This window comes from Oncorhynchus keta, chromosome 27 (assembly GCF_023373465.1).
Source record: "Oncorhynchus keta strain PuntledgeMale-10-30-2019 chromosome 27, Oket_V2, whole genome shotgun sequence".
NCBI lineage: Eukaryota > Metazoa > Chordata > Actinopteri > Salmoniformes > Salmonidae > Oncorhynchus > Oncorhynchus keta.
Window position 1 is genome coordinate 42,399,157 of NC_068447.1, and position 22,407 is coordinate 42,421,563.

The window sequence follows — 22,407 nt, forward strand, 5'->3', positions numbered from 1 at the left end:
TGAAGACGTGGATGTTGACTAAAGCAGCCCCCCGCACCTCTCTGATTCAGAGGGGTTGGGTTAAATGCGGAAGACACATTTCGGTTGAATGCATTCAGTTGTACAACTGACTAGGTATCCCTCTTTCCCTTTCAACTTCCTCAATGGTACAATTGGAGACATACTGGTGGCAAAACACAACATCCAGGAATCTTTACTAGTCACACGTTTTACGTTTGGCCTGATGCAATGTGAGCACTGAGCAGTAACGTTGTCCAAAAGCAGTTCAGTACCAAGTCGACTTACACAAACAATAAAACCACAAAGACCAACGCTAATATTTTGACAAACATTGTGTCCCAAAATGAAATGTTGCCTGGTCTAAATCATCTCTCTCTGTCTTGTACCATGAATTCACCCAGCCCTCCAGTCTCCCATCGAGTACCAGCGCAGAGAGGGAACCAACAAGTCTAACAGCCTGGGCCGGAGTATGAGAGCCCCCCTGTCTTCGGCCAGCAGTCCCCTGCGCCCCCACTCCTCAGCCTCCATCGACCGCCAGCGCCTGCCCTGGCTCCGGTCCTATAACACCTCCCTCCCCACCCTCTACCTGCCCAGCCAGGGGGGTCAGGGAACGGGCCTCCAGGGCCCCGCTGAGACACACACTCCCCGGGAGGTAAGGTCACACTGTATATACTCATAGACAACACACACACACACACATACACACACACTGCCGGAGGTAAAGGGCCCAGTCACACACACATCATACACTTCAGTTACCTACAGCAGTCAGGGGCCAAACACTGCTTCTGTTTGACCACAAACAACGAGACAATGCCATCCCCGTTTAGCTTGCCGGACTGGAATGTGCTCCAGCCAAGCCTGACCGAGTGTACACCCCCCCCCTCCTCCCGCCTTAGGCTACGTTAGACCACATATCCTCTACAGACTACATGTCTGGATTAGGAATCCTTCAATTAAATCCAAATCTGAAATAATCTGAGATCTCATGAGAAACTCTTTTCATGCAACAATAAAATAAAAAACAATCAACTGTTGGCTATCAGCTCTCCGTATCTAATGTTTAGTTGTGTGTGTGTGTGTGTGTGTGTGTGTGTGTGTGTGTGTGTGTGTGTGTGTGTGTGTGTGTGTGTGTGTGTGTGTGTGTGTGTGTGTGTGTGTGTGTGTGTGTGTGTGTGTGTGTGTGTTTGCAGTCTCCTCTGGTCAGTAGGAACTCGCAGACAACAGTCTCGCCATCTCACGTCCAGCTGGCTTTCACTGACCCGTCTGGTCTGTCTCACTACTCTCAGACCCAGACCTCCCTGCAGTGCCAAGCGGGGTCCAGCGGGCTGCGTAGCACACAGGTATACACACGCACAGACACACACACACACACACACGCACAGACACACACACACACGCACAGACACACATAACGTGCACATGCACACAGCACACAGCACAGAAATAAACACACGCAAGGACACAAAACTATTCTCCATTATGGGAACGCATGCTGTAATTACATGATTTACATCTCAATCTGCTCTTTAGGTTTATTGTAGGCATGATTTATCACTGACGTCAACAATATGAATAGGAAAACAAACCAGGGGAATCTGCTGGGGGACTAAATAAGAAATAACGGTTGATTGTATGGCGGAATAATGATCATATTCTTATATGGTCATTTATGTTCATTAAAATATGAAAGGCTTTAGTAAATGGCAAACATTTGTACAATAGAGGGGGAACGTAAAGAAGGAATTTGCGTCATAATGATAGACGGGCTACTACTTCCTCTGTTGGCCAAACAGAAGAGAGAATTATTTTTCAGAATTAAATTTTCTTTTTGAATATTGCAGAGGAGTTTTGTCTGAAACCAGAAATCGTCTCCTGTTGTTGGCCGCTGTTGAGTGTCTTAACCTTGGACCTACCCATTAACTACACAACCCTCTGTTATCACTATGCACTTGTATCAAGTATAGACCATCTCTGCTTGCACTTAGCGAGTGGAGCCGACATACCTATTTGTTCTGACTATAGGCAGTTGTTCTATGTATTCACTCGGGCTGGATGGGGCCTATGGGTACATAAACAGGAAATAGCCTCACCCAGACACGGAAGTCAGAGATGCCGATCAATGGCCTAATTGTTCTTTCTCTCCCTCTCCCTCTCATGGTGGAATTTGCACATTGTGTTGTTGTGACGGATATATAGTAAACAGAAAAACAAATCACATTATGGCTGTCGCTGACATATACTGATCGAGAATATAAACGCAACATGTAAAATGTTGGTCCCATGTTTCATGAGCTGAAATAAAAGATCCCAGATGCACAAAAAGCTTATTTCTCTTAACTTATGTGCACAAGTTTGTTTACATCCTTTTTAGTGAGCATTTCTCCTTTGCCAAGATAATCCATCCACCTGACAGGTGTGGCACTTCAAGAAGCTGATTAAACAGCATGATCATGATACAGGTGCACCTTATTGCTGGGGACAATAAAAGGCCACTCTAAAATGTGCAGTTTTGTCACACAACACAATGCCACAGCTGTCTCAAGTTGAGGGAGCGTGCAATTGGCATGCTGACTGCAGGAATGTCCACCAGAGCTGTTGCCAGATCATTTCATGTTAATTTCTCTACCATAAGCCACCTCCAACGTTGTTTTAGAGAATTTGTTAGTATGTTCAACTGGCCTCACAACCGCAGACCACGTGGAACCACGCCAGCCCAGGACCTCCACATCCAGCTTCTTCACCTGCGGGATCGTCTGAGACCAGCCACCCAGACAGCGAATAAAACTGTGGGTTTGCACAAAATAATTTCTCAACAATCTGTCAGAAACCTTCTCAGGGAAGCGCATCTGCCTTCTCGCCATACTCACCAGGGTTTTGACCTGACTGCAGTTTGGCGTCGTAACTAACTTCAGTGTGCAAATGCTCACCTTCAATGGCCACAGACACGCTGGAGAAGTCTGCTCTTCACGGGTGAATCCCAGCTTCAACTGTACCGGTAGATGGCAGACAGCGTGTAAGGCGTCGTGTGGGCGAGCAGTTTGCTGATGTTAACGTTGTAAACAGTGCCCCATGGTGGCGGTGGGGTTATGGTGTGCGCCGGCTTAAGCTACGGACAACAGACACAACTGCATTTTTATCGATGGCAATTTGAATGAGATCCTGAGGCTCGTGGACGTGCCATTGCTCCGCCGTCCTCACCGACAATGCATGGCCCCATGTCGCAAGGACCTTTTTGTTCAGCGTAGTAGCTCATTTGCAAAACATCTTTATTCGTTAACGTTTTGCCCTAAATACCCCCTAAAAAAAAAGATATCTACTGACATCTAAGATTTCTCCCCAGAGTTATACACAATGGCTAAAGTGAGGCATGTGCCTCTCTTTGGGAAAAACGGCTATTTAAGCTACATTTCATGAAATCTACCTATGAAGTTGAAGCATATTTGAATCTGTGTCTCCTCCTCTCCCCCCAGCAGAGCGCAGGAGAGGGCTGCAGTACCAGGGGCCTGCCTGGTGAGGCTGTACCTCCTCCTGGATCTGTCTCTGGTCCATTGGCCGGCAAGCGCTCCAGCAACCTGGCCCAGCTCAATGAAGATGACCTATGAACCCTGACCCCTAGGAGGAAGGAGGTTCACGGACCACCACAGCTACAGAGAGAAAGGAGGAGAGCCTCCTCTAGGCTTACCATATGTTGATGCTATCGTTAACTTAAGGGTCCTTTTGAAGGTGGATGGGGTGCTTCTGTAAGGAGCAAGGACTGGATGGAGACTGCTCTTCTGGACTGTTGCTACTGCTTTTTCGGACTGTTACCCGGCGGTTCACCGACAGTCTGAGAGACATAAACCATGGTCCTAACGGAATATACAGTATACGCCTTTCATCTGATTTTTTCCGAGCGATGTGATTTGAGGTTGAAGACGTGCCTCTGCGTGGCACCACTAATGGGTGGCACCCAGCTAGATGTTGCAATGGCTGAGGTTACGAAGGACACTCAATGGACATTAGGTATTATGAGGACTTTGCTTGTTTCATTATGAGGACTTTGCTTGTTTTATTATGAGGACTTTGCTTGTTTTATTATGAGGACTTTGCTTGTTTCATTATGAGGACTTTGCTTGTTTCATTATGAGGACTTTGCTTGTTTCATTATGAGGACTTTGCTTGTTTCATTATGAGGACTTTGCTTGTTTCATTATGAGGACTTTGCTTGTTTTTTTATGAGGACTTTGCTTGTTTCATTATGAGGACTTTGCTTGTTTCCTTTTCCATTTTGGAGAATTTCTATACAGTATATATTGTGCTGTTTGTCAGGGGGCTGTGGGATTTGTTCAAAGGAAGAAAAAAATGTCCATTCCTGATTGGGGAGGTCACTGGAGAAGTGTCTGTGTGTGAGTGCGCACGCTGCAGGCATGTGTGTGTGCGAATGTGCGCAACATGCGTCTGTGTGTGCATGTGTGGGTGAAATGCGTCTGTGTGTGTGTGTGTGTGTGTAAATATGTGCGTAAATTGTTTGTGTGTGTGTGTGTACAGGATTGGCGGCTTCTCTTCTTGTAAACAAACATGGATCTGAGGAGCTCTACTTTTCATTCGACTTTCTACTTTTCTCTCACACTGCTGGATTCTTCCGACAACTACTTCTATTCTCAGGCTGTTTAAAACATGAAGTCATTCCTCCACTGAGCGTATACATTGCGTGACTCTCTGTAGACACTGAGGAGAGAGGACGGGATAACAGCAAATGCATTTGATCTGTATATATGTGGAACATTGGATTCATCTCTCATGGAACATAATGGTTCTTACCGCAGAGAGTGTTTCCGGTGGATGAGAACGAGAGAACTCTCCCATGTTCTCTTATTCCGTTTGACCCGAAGTGGTCTCTTGTTTGATCTGGAGATTCCAGACTAAAAAGGAGTGAGGGAGCCGCCTGGAGACACTCTACAGGCATGACGTCACTCTACTGTCACTTCAGACTTAATGGTCTTTCCTTTGATTCCTTCTCTGCTCCCACCCTTTCTCTGTCTCTTTCTCTAAAAGTCAAAGGGAAGTGAGGACATGATTACGTTGGGAGCGAAGAGACGGGGAGAGGATGGGTGGAGAGGACACAAGGAATCGAGGAAAAACTCATTGAGATGTGGCGAGAGTGGTGGCCATGCCATAGCCAGCCCGACGAGAACGCTAGGGGACGGAGACCGGCTGGTATTTCAAACATATGTTTTCTTGACGACAGGAGACATGAAGGGGTGGTATTGAAATGTGGTATGGTGTCACACAGTCTGTCACTGAAGTCCAATGGCGATGTGCCACAGCCTTCTGCTGTATCCAATGATCTCTGTTGGCTCTCGCTACTCCAGCACGTTAGTACACGCCATACACCTGGCTCAGGCTTACATCTCTGGTTCTTAGATAAAGGACAGCAGTTTAGAGACAGTTAACTACTTGGGTTGTTGTATCAGTTGACACTGTGGATATCAAGTGCTTCATCTGCATGCTCTGTGCTCATCAAAGTGAGACTTTTGCCAAAGGCGGGTTATTTTAGTACTTCTTGTACTTCGGTTCATACTGCTACTCTAATATATTGCCAACTGTTGTTTTGTTTTTTTTACACATCAAAAATCAAATACATGTAGTTGTGATTTTTTACTTCAATGCCCGATCTTTCATCTTCTGAATAGAACAACAACAACAACGACTGTAAAACGAGAAGAGATAGAAGAGATGATTTCAGCTCTTGGTGAATTCTTCTCTGTTACCAGTAGAGGTCAGTGTAAGGCTTTCAAATACAGATGGCAGTCATTGGAGATTAGACAGCTGCATCAACGATCAATGTTTTCAAGTTACAATCCCCCCCCCCCCTCAAAAGCTAAATCTGTTTAAAATATCTCAATTTACAGTGACTGTTTAAATTCAGAACATAAAAAGTTTGGTCCCGAAAACTCCATCTCAACTCCCCAGTGATCGTGGACTAAGGGGTGCTGTTTGTAAAGTGGACGTCATAGTGACGATTATTGCATTTTGTGCATGTTACTTAAATATGAAGGAATACCCTTACAGAAATGAAGATAACTAAAGAAAAAGAGCAGGATAAGGGCTATAATGATGCCATGTTTGACTGAATAGAATCGGTTGTATTATATCAAATAAAAAGTCTTTGAATTAAGAATTGTCTATTTTATGTCATTTCTGAAAGTATATCCCTCTAACATTGAGATGATCTGAATATATATCGAAATATATCACGAGTATTAATACATGGGAATAATAAACAAATCAGATCTATATTATTTTACTCTTATTTTACCAGGTAAATTGACTGAAAACATATTCTCATTTACAGCAACAACCTGAGGAATATTTACAGGGGAGAGGAGGAGGGATGAATGAGCCAACTGGAAGCTGGGGATGATTAGGTGGCCATGATGGTACAGTTGAAGTCGAAAGTTCACATACACCTTAGCCAAATACATATAAACTCAGTTTTTCACAATTCCTGACATTTAATCCTAGTAAAAGTTCCCTGTCTTAGGTCAGTTAGGATCACTTATTTATTTTAAGAATGTGAAATGTCAGAATAATACTTTAGAGAATTATTTATTTCAACTCTGATTTCTTTCACCACATTCCCAGTGGGTCAGAAGTTTACATACACGCAAATAGTATTTGGTAGCATTACCTTTAAATTTTTTAACTTGGGTCAAACACTTCTGGGTGCCTTCCACAAGCTTCCTACAATAAGTTGGGTGAATTTTGGCCGATTCCTCCTGACAGAGCTGGTGTAACTGAGTTAGGTTTGTAGGCCTCCTTGCTCGCACACGCTTTTTCAGTTCTGCCCACACATTTTCTATCCGATTGAGGTCGTACGTTGATCTCTATGAGACAGAAGGCGTCTCCTTCCTGAGCGGTATGACGGCTGCGTGGTCCCATGGTGTTTATACTTGCGTACTATTGTTTGTACAGATGAACGAGGTACCTTCAGGCGTTTGGAAATTGCTCCTAAGGATGAACCAGACTTGTGGAAGTCTACAATTATTTCTCTGAGGTCTTGGCTGATTTCTTTTGATTTTTCCTTGATGTCAAGCAAAGAGGCACTGAGTTTGAAGGTAGGCCTTGAACTACATCCACAAGTACACCTCCAATTGACTAAAATTATGTAAATTAGCCTATCAGAAGCTTCTAAAGCCATGACAACATTTTCTGGAATTTTCCAAGATGTTTAAAGGCACAGTCAACTTAGTGTGTGCAAACTTCTGACCCACTGGAATTCTGATACAGTGAATTATAAGTGAAATAATCTGTCTGTCAACAATTGTTGCCAAAACTATAGTTTGTTAACAAGAAATTTGTGGAGTGGTTGAAAAAACAGTTTTAAATGACTCCATCCTAGGTGTATTTAAACCTCCGACTTCAACTGTATGAGAACCAGATTGGGATTTTAGCCAGGACAACGGGGTATATATATATTCTAATCTGAAAATAAACCCTAAAAGGAAAAAGGACCTAACCCTGCTCATATATACAAAAATAGCAAGGAAGAAGGTCCCACCTTTTTAATTCTAGTGCCACATACCCCAGCCTAAACTAAAGAAAGTACCCTTCGAACAGCCCCTGAAGACAAATGCTGCTTTTCGACTGTAACACCAGTGTTACACTAGTGTATATACCCTTATGTTATACTAGGGACATTGTGTTTCCATATCTCGGGCTGACAGTGAGGACCTGTGAAAAGCATAATCAACAACCTTTTGCATGATCAAAACAGTTGCTTTATGAGAAGGTGTTAAAGTTCCCTGTTAGCCATTGTAATGTAAATGACAACTGATAAGTAGCAGTAGGCCTGGCAGGTCCTCGGGAGCCATGGTCAAATGAGACACGGGTGCCGGCCCATGTAGAGCCTTTTGGGTAAAACTCTGTGTGGAAATGCACAAAAGAGATAACGCCTGGACAAGAAGGGACACCAGAAATCTGTTCTTCAGAATAAACACTTGTCCTGGTCCTGAGCTGTAGAGTAGAGCAGGTCTTGATTGTAAGATGCCTGGGATATATGCGTGCAAGGGGGGCAAGGGGGGTATATAAAGAGTATTAACTTTCACGGGGCTAAATCAAAGGGAGTTCCTATCACCAAGAGGGATTGTTAGTTGGTTAGTTCCCCTCAGAATAAAAGGTCACCCTAGGCAGTAAAGCAGGGCTGAACGTAACACGACTGTGATATATAGGGGGCTGGAGAAGAGAGGAGTGAGAGAGGTATTAACTTTCAAAATCAAAGGGCTTTCCTGTCACCACTGGGGGGGAGGGGTCTGAGCAACAGGGGTCCTATTCACGGGGGGGAGTCCCGTCGAGTGGAGGGCCATTGCATCTGTTGTCTCAATCTCCTCCATTCAGAGAAAGAAAACAGCCATTAAAGCCACATGACTGTGAACTTGATTGCAGAAGGCCCACCCCAAACTGCCCCGTCTCCCACAAACAGCAACCCGTCCCCAGTCAATGGTGGTCTCTCCCTGTTTACTTTGAGGTGTGCAATCTTTGAACATCCCCTCCACTCCCCATTTGTAAGAGGTGTTTGCTTCACACTTCAATGATACAATGACCCACCAGTTGTATTCTGAATGAATACAATGAAATTACATTTGAATGAAACGTTAGATATTTCGGTTGACTAGAATGCCGTTCACTGCATTAGGTGGAAGAAGGCATAAAAAACATTTGAGTCTCACACTATCACTCTGAGAAAATAACATATAACATTGAATATATATTTGCTTTAGCAAGGAATTCCCGTTTATTAAAATGTACATGCAGTCTTAACTTCAATTAAGTTGTCTGTGAAAGTGATACATTATTTACAAAGTCTTCCAACAAATTGTGGTTTGTACACATAGGAATGGCAATTCACATTCTGATTAAATAACAAGAATCCATTTCAGCAACAGATGAAACTGAGATAGGGGTTTATATATCCATGAATAAAACATTATAACACTGATCCCACAAGCAACCGACAGATCAATATATACATTTGGCCAAACAGCAAATTTCTTAAAAATCAACCGACATGTGGTATACTTAAATTCAGATACATTTTCTTCCTCATGTAATTCACATTCCATTATCAAAAATGTTTCTGAATTCCAGATTCTAAAAGATGAAACATGCAGAAAGTGGATCACTTGCATGTTACATAAATTTGCGGAATGATTTATATTTCAATATTACAAATTAAATCAAAAATAAAATGAAGACCTCTATCTATTCAACCTGCTATCCACTTTACTACTTAAAAACAGTCTTCGTTTTGAAAAAAAAAATCTATCATACTGTATATTCTATTATGTACCTACCTTTAACACTAGTTTTTATGTTATTTTTGGACTTTTGTCGTTGGCATTTGATTCTTGATTGATATTATGGTACTGCATTGTTGAGTTAGCAAGCAAGCATTTCACTGTACCGTGTGCACGTGACCAACCAAAACTTTGATTTGATTTGACCGTGGACATTTGACAGCTGATTAATGTGGGAACCAGGTTATAATGTCACCATCAAAGGTAAAGAGTGGCTACCCCCTTGCTATAGGAGATCCTTTTTTTTGTGCGACACCTAGAAATGCCCAGTGAACGCTCTGTCTCCATATATCACAATCCTGAACCTCGCCACTCGATTTGCTTCCCTTGTTGTGAAATATCTCTCAAAAGCATTTTGTTGACGGGCTGAAAATGGTCACGACTACAGAGGTTAATAGTCTATAGGTTGTCCTTGTGGTCCGTACCACTCTCCCTCAGAGGGTCTGTGGCAGTTACAGTATCATCACATATTGCAGTCACTTGGCTCTATATAGAGTCTATTGAATCCCCCCCTCTAGTCCGTTCTACTCTCTCTTGATATTGGCCAACAGAGAGTCCGACGTGTTCCCACCGGACCGGCTCTTCCTACTCTGGTGAGTCTTGACGTGTTTGGAGAGGTGGTCGCTCCTCATGAACCTCTTCCCACACTGCTGGCATCCGAACCTCTTCTCCCCGGTGTGTGTTCTGAGGTGGCGCTGTAGCTCGTCGGAGCGCGTGAAGCTCTTCCCGCAGAACAGCCAGTTGCAGATGAACGGCCTCTCCCCGGCATGCCAGCGCAGGTGGGCCTTCAGGTGAGACGTCTTCTTGTACACCTTGCCGCACTCTGGGATATGACAGATGTGCAGTCGTTTCTTGCCAAACTCGAGTCCCCCGCCGTTGGCCTGGCAGTTGGGGCACTTGCAGCGACGGCAGCGGCGTGTGGAGGATAACAGGCCCTTGGAGGTGCCCTGTAGGAGGGCTGCGATTTGGGGCTGGTGGCCCAGGACCAGCTGCCGGCCCAGGGAAAAGGGGTGGTGGTTGGTGGGGCTTCCGTGGCCAGTGGTCTGGGGGAGGCTCCACCAGCCCTGCTGGCCCTCCTCCCCTACATGGTGTTGTCCGCCGGATAGATGGTGCCTGGCGGAGGATACAGAGTTCTGAAAGAAGCCGGGGAAGTTTTGTCCCACAGAGACGCCATTGTGCTGGGGGTAGTACTGCGGCCCATTGGGACCCTGGCTCTGGGATGAGAGGACCTTGACGGGGGAGAGCTCGAAAGAGTAGGCGGAGGGAGGCTCGGCCGGCGGAGTCAGGGGCAGCTCGTGGTGGTGGTGGTGATGGTGGTGGTGATGGTAGAGCGCGTGCGGGTGAGGACCCAGGCCAGAAGGCAGACTCTGTCCAGGGCCAACAGGGAACTGGACCTTGGGCACCGCGAATGTCATCTGATGTGCGGCTGCAGTGAGACTGGAGGCGCTGAGACTAGAACTAGGGGCCACCGCCACCTCGTTGCTCCAGAGCTGGAACATCCCGGAGGCTGAGCTCACCCCCACCGCCCCCTCATAGGGGAACTGGGAGCTCTCAGAGCCCACCGTGCCACCCACCTGCCAGGCCTGGCTACAGGTGGTGGCCAGGAAGGACAGAGCGTTGGGGGCTCCCTCGGGGGACGAGCTGGGGGTCCGGTCCTGGTGGAAGATGGATAAAGAACATAATTCACTAACTCACACTTAATGACCCAGGCTAATCAATCTATCACATTTTGTCATAAAGTACTTTTTTTACATCACATGTTGTCACAGGATGCTTTTACAATAAGTCTGGTGAAACTTCAGGAATCATAGCAATTCAAGTGATTATTGTGTATTTAAAAAATGTATAGTGTGCAAATAACAGTAATTTCTCACGAGGTACTTTTATTTGTTCTTGAATATCAGATACCAGAAGTTTTACATATACAAATGTCAACTACAATATCCACAAATATTTATTGACTACAACTATATCATGATACAGTTTCTGCGCAACTTAAAGCTTCCTAACACTCTTTCATTCTGTCCGGTTTTAAAATAATACAACATTTACTTAGCTATAAACGGGACAGAGAATACAGCCTATTGAACATCACATTTTAGAACTCTGCAGATTTATTAACCTGAACAGATTATTGCCGCACATTTATGCAGACGCAATAAACTGTATAGAAGTGCCTATATTGATTCGTATCAAAACGATTACAAACCTGTAAAAAGGTGTGTAGAAAGTTGTCATTCCGTTGTATCGTCAGCGCAGCCATCTGTCCAAGCGCTCTGTGTTTCCGCACCTGCAACACGAGCTGCGCGGAAAGGCAGCGATGAACGAGTTTACCAGGGAAGGTGCGCGGTGTCGATGGAGAGAAGCGCAGCAAGCACCCGGGTCTTGGATTGACCCTAAAACTAGAAACAGTCCTATCCAGAAACAAAGTAATCCTGTATCATGCAAGGCAAGTCTCCGGTCCTCAGTCCGCTTGGTTAAAACGCTTAAAATAGTCTGACTCCGAATGAATGACCAAACTAATTCCAGTTCATGTGGGTCCTCTTTTCAGTCACCAGCAGTCGCATACAGCCACAGAGCAGAAGGCTTCTTTGAAGTGCAAGTGAAGGAGAGACTATCGCAAGAAATCCTGTGGATTATTTCAAAGGCAGTTGCATGAGTTGTATCTTGTCTTTATAAAGAGGCAAGGTCCTCTCAACGGGGTCTCCATGAGAACCAGTATGGAGAGGAGATGTGAGGAGGGGGGTTGATTGGGGAGGAGGGGGTTACATTGATAGTTGGTTGACGGAGAGGGTTGCTCATAATTTGCACTCAATTTCAACCAAATGCTGACCTTGCAAAACAACTCCTCCCTCAATTGTTCTGAAAAACTTTGAGGCGTGAAAAAGGTATTTAGTAATATCGTACAATTTGAGGGAGGGATGTGCTCTCGATTTTCTCTGCATATAAACTGCATATCAACGCGGATTTTGTTAAATAAATGGGCAACTTTATTACACGTGTAGGCTATTACTATTGTTAATAATACGCCTGATCGTAATAATAAGCATCACCATTTGGCATTTCTGCACATAACATTATCAATATAGTTTAGAAGACAGAAAAATCTAAACCAAGATCACTCCATTTATTATTGCCTACAGTACTTGGAACAACACAATTTGCACGAATGGAATAATAATTATTATTGTGCATTCTAAATATAATATTCTTAAATTGCTGAACTATCGGCAATGTCTACAGCAACATCGCTTGAAATTAAGTGGGGTCTTCACTTGTTATTTGATCTTCATGATAAGCAGTTCATGAGCAGTTACACGCTAAATACATGGCTTAAATTCTATTCAATGCACCAAAATGCAAAGCTATTTTGAGATGAGATGAATCACCCATCACAGAGCATTCAGAGTCAAATACATTGGTGATATATCATACCGGGGTGGAGAAGGGCAATCAATACATGATCAAATCAAATATGTTTCATCACAGAAACAAATACAACGCTTTTAAACTTTGTCCTTTCAGTTCTCGCTCCTTTTTCTCACGGTTACACCTTCCCAGGCTTCACTTGGGATCAGACTGTAAAGAATGTCACATCACCCTCATGACCATAACATTACATGTTTTCCCTCACAAAACGAATTGATAAAACCTAATCAAAGCCTCCCCAGTACTCACTGCTAGGTGACACGTCAAATAGGTCCTGCCCTGCGTGACTCCCTCACCCTTCAGGGTCAAGGAAAGGCCATTACAGATCTACTGCATTAATACATGCAGATTGGGCGAGTTAATCTAATTCTATAGATCTGTTAACCATTACAAAGTTAAGAGCTTGAATTCAAGTCGGGAGCTCTGCTCATTTCTCATGTAAATAGGAGAGCAAAGCCTGAGCCTCTCTTCTTTTGCTGTGAACCACATTATTCGCACATTTCGGCGGTTCTCAATGAAAGAAAATGCAGAGAACGTTGCAGAAAAGGATCAGACTTTGTTCGGTGTTAAATGAATACCTAACACCACTTTAGCAAAATGTATACACGAGTCATATACCTGTCATGTAAGCAATAATTTCCAAACGGTTACTTTGTGATTTAAAAGTTTGCGTCATTAGAAAAACATGACAGGCAAACAAAATGTAGATTAAAGATTAAGAGGCAAATGTCATTTCAATCTGACCTATTGGTATTTTGATTAATGGAAAACGAGGGTTCTACTAACTAGTTATTACCACACCAACACAGTACGTAATATTACTTATTTACAAAATAACTCGATTTTTTTCCCGAAAATAAACTTCATTTGAGGGGTCAGATACATAAGCATAAGGGTAGTAACCATTACTGATTAAGTTTGACCTATGGCCGTTTGAGAAGGATATTTTTACCTGACCATTTGCATATAAACGGGCTTGCGGGGAGAAGTGTGGGGCAGTGTTGCCTCTAATACATACAGTGTGTTACAATTGGTCTAATAAAAAAAGGGTCATGGCTAACATAGAAAGGAAATACATAAAAACGTTATTTTTAAACAGCTTTCCGTGAATTATAGCTCATGCCTTCATACCATACTAATGCAATGATTCATGCAATGACGGATGTCAATCATTTTATTTTGGTTTGACAAGAGATTATCTGTTAATTGGCGCATGAATATACAGCCTCGGCAAAGATCATGCAAGTGATGCATTTAGTGTGTGGTTGGCTCTGATCTCCGAATGACCTCGACTGAGGAAAGCCGATGGAGGACAATTCAGCTCCATTTTCAAAGGTTTTGTTCCACCCACCCTTTCTGAACAGTACGAGATATCCATTAGATATGCTGTAACCGTAGCTTGCCACCTGAATACAAAAGCTAATATAGCTTTCCTCAGAAATGCAGCACTCAATTATGTTTGCCTGGTGAAACAGTATTTGTAATCAACATTTTGGAACAGAGTATTTTCCACTTTGAAATCCAAGGTCTCTAAGAAAATGATCTGCCACCTTTGGATATGCACTGAGTACACAAAACATTAGGAACATTTGCTCTTTCCATGACATAGACTGACCATGTAAGTCCACGTGAAAGCTATGATGCCCGATTGATGTCATTTGTTAAATCCACTTCAATCAGTGTAGATCCTCCCTTTAGATTTGTGTCTATTAGGTCACTGTTTGGGAATTGTTAGATTACTTTTTAGATATTACTGCACTGTCGGAACTAGAAGCACAAGCATTTCGTTACACTCGCATTAACATCTGCTCACCATGTGTGTGTGTGACCAATACAATTGGATTTTTATGAAGGGGGGGAGACAGGTTAAAGAATGATTTTGAAGCCTTGAGACAATTGAGACATGGATTGTGTATGTGTGCCATTCATAGGGTGAATGAGAGAGACAAAAGATTTAAGTGCCTTTGAACGGGGTATGGTATGTGCACCAGGCGCACCAGTTTGAGTCAAGAACTGAAAAGCTGCTGGGTTTCTCACGCTCAACAGTTTCCCGTGTGTATCAAGAATGGTCCACCACCCAAAAGAACATCCAGGCAACTTGACACATCTCTGGGAAGCATTGGAGTCAACATGGGCCAGAATCCCTGTGAAACACTTTCGGCACCTTGTAGAGTCCATGTCCCGACGAATTGAGGCTGTTCTGAGGGCAAAAGGTGTGGGGGGGGGTGCACAACTCAACATTAGGAAGATGTTCTTAATGTTAATCCCCCGTGCAACCTTTCAAAAAAAATCTAATAGTATCATTCATGATTTTTAAAAGGTAGAAATAAAAAAGAACATTTAAGATTTAAGGAAAACCAGTTGCAAACAAATCAAAGAGAGCAAGAGCTCTTCCAAGAAGGAAGACATCAAATATTAGTGCTGTCCCATCTTCAAAGCTCTGAGGTACCCAGGCTGCTGCTGCTCTGTGTCTCCTCTTGCTTTATTACCCAGCACAAGTTGTTAATTACCCTGATTCCTATTTCCTGTCCCCACTCCCCCCCCCCTCCGCCTCCCCCTTCCCCACTGTACCGACTCCCTCCCTCCCTCCCTCCCAGATGAGGTGCTTTGAAGTGCAAAGTACCCTCTCCTCACTTTGAACTGTGAAAACAATGCTCATGTGGTGCTCTGCTTACTGCTTACCTTCCCTTCCCCATGTTAGCTCATTTAAATAGACCTGGATACATACAGCAAGCAGGCTTCCTTCTACACTATTTCATGGGACAACGAGAGTGTTTTCCAGAGAGCGAGCGGTCCCAGTGTTCAGTAAACAGCTGTTGTGATAGCAAGCAATCAGGCCTCACGACTGTAAACATTCAGGAATGTGCTGGATTTTGATTTTATTTTGCCTTTATTTAACTAGGCAAGTCAGTTAAGATCGTATTCTTATTTTCAATGACAGCCCACTGTTCCTAGGCTAACTGCCTTGCTCAGGGGCAGAACGACAGATTATTATTTAATATATATATATATATATATTTTTTTTTTACCTTGTCAGCTTGGGGATTTGATCTTGCAACCTTTACAAGTCCAACGCTCTAACCACAAGGCTACCAGCCACCCCATAGGGTCAGATAGGCAGCTGGCCACCAACTTCAACGCTGAGAATGTCTTGGCTGGCCTATCGAATATAATATTTTCTTAAAGACATTTCAAGAATTTGAACTGAAATGATAATTGATGAAATCCACATTTAGGAGATATATTAGACACAAACTACCTGAGACATATAGATTTTTGCTGAGGGTCATTGCTATATTGTGATGTTAAATGACATTTTGTTTGTCACATGCGCCGAATACAACCTTACCGTGAAATGCTTACTTACGAGAATTTAACCAACAATGCAGTTAAAAAAATAGAGGTAAGAAAATATTCACTAAATAAACTAGTAAAAAATGTAAAAAACCTGTAATAAGAAGTGTGGAGGTTAGTTGAAGTAATGTACTGTACATGTAGGTAGGGGTAAAGTGACTATGCATAGATAATAAACAGCGAGTAGCAGCAGTGTAAAAACACAAAGGGGGGTTAATGTAAATAATCCGGATTGCCCTTTCAGTTTCAATCTGTTCCGTCGATAAGGAAACAAAAATATCAATTTTCACCCATTACAGATGACAAACCACTAGCCATGCTGTTTTTGTCACCGATCAATTCCCTCTTTAAAGCACGCAAAACAATGCATGAAGAATATTCTAGTAGCTAGTCAAGCTGTTTTTTTTTCTTCCCATTTCATCATCTTGCCTGGGGGGCAGTTTAAAAGCCCTCAGATCACTAAAATGTCCCAGCTGTCATGACCATCTGCACCCTAAAAGGCCATACAGCCACATAACAGAGGACAGAGGAGAGGAACTGCCTTTGTACTGGTGGCCCATGGGTATATCCCAAATGGCAGGCTATTCCCTACATAGTGCACCACTTTTGACCAGATCATGGGTCCTGGTCAAAAGTAGTGCACTGCATAGGAATAGGGTTCCATTTTGGAACGCAGCCTGTGTCAGAAGCTCCTGTTTTACAGCACCAAGTTGGCTAAATGACCCTCATGTGACGAACAGTGGGCTAATGGAAGAGACAGGAGACAGACAGAAGGTTTAAAGCCTGCAGCTTGGCTGCACTGCTTTACTTTAGAAGCATTCAGAAGGAGAGAAAGGGGACAATATGGTGTGTAATTACCATGACAGTACTGTATTATTGGAAGGAGGACTAATTTCAACAGCTGAAGTTTACAGTAGGCAATATTATGACCATTTTAAAGTTCAATCGGGACATTTTTTCCTGACTCTTATGATGTGGTGGGGAGGAGAGTCGGGGGGGATTTCAGTATATTTTGCAGGGAAATTAAATTTGTCACTCCGAAAACAACTTCCCAAAAGAGTGCTTAATAAATGATGATCTTTCTTATGATCTTTAGAAGTGATTTCTATGTAAATACTGAGAAATATAGGTCTCAAAATACTAAAAACAAACAGTATTGAAATGGCAGAAAGATTAAATTCCAGAATCCAGATGTAGAAAAGAGAGATGAAGAAAATAAAAAAATAAAAAATATAATCAGGGAATCCAGAATTCCCACACCTGTGCAACTAGGCCCTACACCTGTCTATTAGCATGTATGCAAGATCCAGCCTTCAGTCACCTGGGCAGACACAGACAGACAGCACACATCTCCACTTGTCAAAGAAAACTTTTATCAATACCAGGTGCACTTGAAGTTTGTTTGCATTTTGTTTTCCGGCACTCTTAACAACTTCAGAAGTCAGATCACAGGAGTGTGTGATCAAAGCGCCTTGCGGTTAGTTCTGGAAACACAGGAGTGCTACGCACGGCTTTGATACTCCACATCAATATTTCAATTCAACAATCGCTTGACATGCACCCGTACTCCCAGAGACGAAAGACGAAAGGAAGGAGTAGAGAGAGAGAGAGAGAGAGAGAGATCTAGGGAAGGTAGAAGGGGCACTGTATGGAGGAACTAAGAGAGCTGGATTGATGGAATTGTTAACATGTCTTTTCCTTTCATAGCAATGTTGCACAAAGGCAACTGATCTTCTTTATAGCCGTTACCTTTGTGGTTTTTGTTTCACATTTTTTCTGCACCACTGTGTGATAGGGCATTATTGTATTTTCTAGCCTTTCTACAACATAGAACTATCGTAAGCCCTTCTGTTTGTAGCAAACCGTGGCACGAAAACGTCAGCAGAATTTGTTTTACAGGTTTTTAATCAAAGGGGTATACATTCTCAGAAAAAAAGGGTATGGTTAGGGTACAGTATTGTTCCCTAGGGTACAAAAATATGAAAATACACATCATGTACCTTCAGAGGTACACATGTAATCTCACATGGTACTGTAGGGTACATGCGCGGATAATCTATTATAAAATGGTACATTTTTGTACCCAATATTTTGAATGTAAAAAGATACGATCATCACATCACACACTCTCAAAAACCATGGCCATCATTTTCATATTTCCCAGCATGCTCTATTGCAGGTTTATTTATTTTTTACTGTTTGTTTCAATATGTGTTTTTGCATGCACATTGATCGATTTATGCTAAATAAAGACAAATACATTTGTTATAAACTAATCCAATCTGTTAGTAGTTGGACTTATTGCAACAGTTACTGTGATAGTTACTGTTACTCCAGTTACTGGAGTAAGCTGTCAATGTCAATAAGAATTTATTCTTAACTGGCTTGCCTAGTTAAATAAAGGTTCAATTAAAAAAAAATACAAATTCTTGTGAAGAAGTATATTCTGTAATTAGTTGAAATGCAATTCATTATTGCTGCTGATATCCAACAGTCCGTGATCAGATCTGTTGACCATGAGAGCATTTTGCAGACAACATGGGTCGAACTCGACCAAAACAATGGAATTGCCATGGAAACGCATGGGGGAAAGATCCAGAGTCTCCTCATTGCCCCCTAGCAAAATGATCCTACATTTAGGCTATTGTTTGTGTATTCCACACTATGTTGAGGTGAAAATCAGAGTATAATACTGTATGGATGTCAACCCCAATACATGTTCATGTCATCATCACCAAATCAACTGCATTGCCGTTTAAAAAGACTGACTACTACCAGTGATTGTTGTATGCTAGCTATGCTAACAAGTTATAAGAACGGGCGTTAGCATTTAGCACTTATAAACCTTAAAAGGGAAAACTTCTACATGTAATGCAGCGAAAACAGCCAGATATACCCAAATCTAACTTTAGTAACCACAATGTGGGCCTGTTACACTACATAGATCATGACATATTTGATTAATATATACTTTGTTAGATTTCTGTTGATTGTGTGCCAATCTGGTCAATAAAACATCTGTGGTCCATTGACTCATTTACCACATCTATTGTTTACCTGGTCATCAAAGACCACACGGGTGTTTCAAAGAGTTTCAAAGAGCTGTCAGTCAAGGGAAGCTCATTAATATACGGTCCCCACCCACTCAGCGTGTTCTTTCAGTCTTCCTGATATTTTATTTAACTCGACAAGTCAGTTAAGAACAAATTCTTATTTACAATGACGGCCTACACTGGCCAAACCCAGACGACACTGGGCCAATTGCGCTATGGGACTGCCAATCACAGCCAGTTGTGATACAGCCTGGATTCAAACCAGGGTGTCTGTAGTGACACCTCTGTCACTGAGATCCAGTGCCTTAGACCACTGTACCACTCGGGAGCCCAGTAATGTCACCTTAGAAGCTTAGACATGAGGGAATGTACATGAAAACAACAAACAATAAGTGTACTGGACAATTTATTGGTGCCTCTCTATTAAATCAAATCCATTTTATTTGTCACATGTGATGAATACAACAGGTCTAGCTTACAGTGAAATGCTTACTTACAAGCCCTTAATGCAGTTTTAAGAAAATAGAGCTATGAAAATATTTATTAAATAAACAAAATAAAATCTAAATAAAAAGTAACAAAATAAAAAGTAACAATAATGAGGCTATATACAGGGGGTACCGGTACTGAGTCATTGTGCTCGGTTACAGGTTCGTTGAAGTAATTTGTACATGTAGGTAGGGGTAAAGTGACTATGCATAGATAATAAACAGCATGTAGCAGCAGTGTAAAAACAAAGGGGTGGCAGGGGGTGGGGGCTTCAATGCTATACTCTGCCTATACTCGGCCTTGTCTCAGGATGGTAAGTTGGTGGTTGAAGATATCCCTCTAGTGGTGTGGAGGCTGTGCTTTGGCAAAGTGGGTCGGGTTATATCCTGCCTGTTTGGCCCTGTCCAGGGGTATCATCGGATGGGGCCACAGTGTCTCCTGACCCCTCTCGTCTCAGCCTCCAGTATTTATGCTGCAGTAGTTTATGTGTCGGGGGGCTAGGGTCAGTCTGTTATATCTGGAGTATTTCTCCTGTCTTATCCGGTGTCCTGTGTGCATTTAAGTATGCTCTCTCTAATTCTTTCTTTTTCTTTCTTTCTTTCTTTCTTTCTTTCTTTCTTTCTTTCTTTCACAGAGGACCTGAGCCCTAGGACCATGTCTCAGGACTACCTGGCATGATGACTTCTTGTTGTCCCCAGTCCACCTGGCTGTGCTGCTGCTCCAGTTTCAGCTGTTCTGCCTCCATGCTGGTCATTTATGAACATTTGATCATCTTGGCCATGTTCTGTTATAATCTCCACCCGGCACAGCCAGAAGAGGACTGGCCACCCCTCATAGCCTAGTTCCTCTCTAGGTTTCTTCCTAGGTTTTGGCCTTTCTAGGGAGTTTTTCCTAGCCACCGTGCTTCTACTAGAGGTCAACCGATTATGATTTTTCAACGCCGATACCGATAAAGATTATTGGAGGACCAAAAAAGCTGATACCAATTAATCGGACAATTTTTTTAATTGATTTGTTATAATTACAATTACAACAACACTGAATGAACACTTATTTTAACTTAATATAATACATCAATAAAATGAATTTAGCCTCAAATAAATAATGAAACATGTTCAATTTGGTTTAAATAATGCAAAAACAAAGTGTTGGAAAAGAAAGTAAAAGTGCAATATGTGCAATGTAAGAAAGCTAACGTTTAAGTTCCTTGCTCAGAACATGAGAACATATGAAAGCTGGTGGTTCCTTTTCGGTGTTCTTAGAAGGCACTTTAGTATTGCCAGTGTAACAGTATAGCTTCCTTCGTTCTCCTCGCTCCTACCTGAGATCGAACCAGGAACGCATCGACAACAGCCACCCTAGAAGCAGTGTTACCCATGCAGAGCAAGGGGAACAACTACTCCATGTCTCAGAGCGAGTGACGTTTGAAACGCTATTAGCGCACACCCCGTTAACTAGCTAGCCATTTCACTTCGGTCAAACCAGCCTCATCTCGGGAGTTGATAGGCTTGAAGTCATGAACAGCGCAATGCTTTACGCACAACGAAGAGCTGCTGGCAAAATGCACGAAAGTGCTGTTTGAATGAATGCTTACAAGCCTGCTTCTGCCTACCACCGCTCAGTTAGATTCTTGTATGCTTGTATGCTCAGTCAGATTATATGCAACACAGGACACGCTAGATAAACTAGTAATATCATCAACCATGTATAGTTAACTAGTGATTATGATTGATTGATTGTTTTTTATAAGATAAGTTTAATGCTAGCTAGCAACTTACCTTGGCTTACTGCATTCGCGTAACAGGCAGTCTTTTGTGGAGTGCAACGAGAGGCAGGTGGTTAGAGCATTGGACTAGTTAATTGTAAGGTTGCAAGATTGGTTCCCCGAGCTGACAATGTGAAAATCGTTCCGGCCCTGAACAAGGGCAGTTAACCCACCGTTCCTAGGCAGTCGTTGAAAATAAGAATGTGTTCTTAACTGACTTGCCTAGTTAAATAAAGATTAAATTAAAGGTGTAAAAAAAGGAAAAATAAATAAATATACCAGCAACAGCGTGTGAAAACCTTGTGAAGACTTACAGAAAACGTTTGACCTCTGTCATTGCCAACAAAGGGTATATAACAAAGTATTGAGATAAACTTTTGTTATTGACCAAATAGTTATTTTCCACCATAATTTGCAAATAAATTCATTAAAAATCCTACAATGTGATTTTCTGGATTTTTTTTCTTATTTTGTCTGTCATAGTTGAAGTGTACTTACGATGAAAATTACAGGCCTCTCTCATCTTTTTAAGTGGGAGAACTTTCACAATTGGTGGCTGACTAAATACTTTTTTGCCCCACTGTACTTTACCTCAGGCAAGCAATACCTCGAGACTACCTTAATATTAGACATTGTGCACCAGCTGTTATTGACAAATAGACACACACCCCCACCCCTCATCTTACCGGACGTAGCTGTTCCTTCTTTTCTTCATGCGAATGACGGGGATTTGGGCCTTATATCCTTTGCGCCTGACTCATTAAAGAAACATTTTTTGGTCCAGTTCGAGGTGAGTAATCGCTGTTCTGATATCCAGAAGCTCTTTTCGGTCATAAGAGAAGGTAGCAGCAACATTATGTACAAAATAAGTTAAACTATGCCAAACTATGCGAAAAAACACACCAAATAGCAAAATTGGTGAGGTGCCTGTAAAACGGAAGCCATCCCCTCCGGCGCCATTCTTCTTATCTATTAGCAT

General features: G+C 42.5%; 2 protein-coding genes across 6 annotated transcripts in view; one reads left to right on the forward strand and one right to left on the reverse strand.

The window, feature by feature from the left end:
- arhgef25a (Rho guanine nucleotide exchange factor (GEF) 25a) overlaps nucleotides 1-21,875 on the forward strand; it is a 144,053-nt gene extending 122,178 nt beyond the window's left edge. For 3 of the 5 annotated variants that reach the window (XM_035739244.2, XM_035739247.2, XM_035739249.2), the window contains 3 exons: nucleotides 402-652; nucleotides 1,194-1,343; nucleotides 3,474-6,163. In XM_035739244.2, coding sequence (XP_035595137.1) covers nucleotides 402-652; nucleotides 1,194-1,343; nucleotides 3,474-3,605 — 533 coding nt within the window. In that variant the 3' untranslated portion in view covers nucleotides 3,606-6,163. Of the gene's footprint in view, nucleotides 1-401; nucleotides 653-1,193; nucleotides 1,344-3,473; nucleotides 6,164-20,297 lie in introns of those variants that run through there. The other 2 variants (XM_035739246.2, XM_035739248.2) reach the window with 2 other exon arrangements.
- Nucleotides 8,749-13,368, reverse strand: LOC118360115 (transcription factor Sp5). Its single transcript, XM_035739250.2, has 2 exons — nucleotides 11,548-13,368; nucleotides 8,749-10,993 (listed from the first exon to the last, which is right to left on the reverse strand). Exons 1-2 carry the CDS (start codon nucleotides 11,599-11,601, stop codon nucleotides 9,863-9,865), a joined length of 1,185 nt encoding a protein of 394 aa, XP_035595143.1. The 5' UTR covers nucleotides 11,602-13,368; the 3' UTR covers nucleotides 8,749-9,862.
- Nucleotides 21,876-22,407: the final 532 nt, after the last annotated feature.

Excerpts from the sequence above, each read along its gene's own strand:
- LOC118360115 (XM_035739250.2), bottom strand. The coding sequence starts at position 11,601 with ATGGCTGCGCTGACGATACAACGGAATGACAACTTTCTACACACCTTT. Across the intron at positions 10,994-11,547 it reads TTCTACACACCTTTTTACAG|GACCGGACCCCCAGCTCGTC; the intron begins GTTTGTAATCGT and ends ATCTTCCACCAG.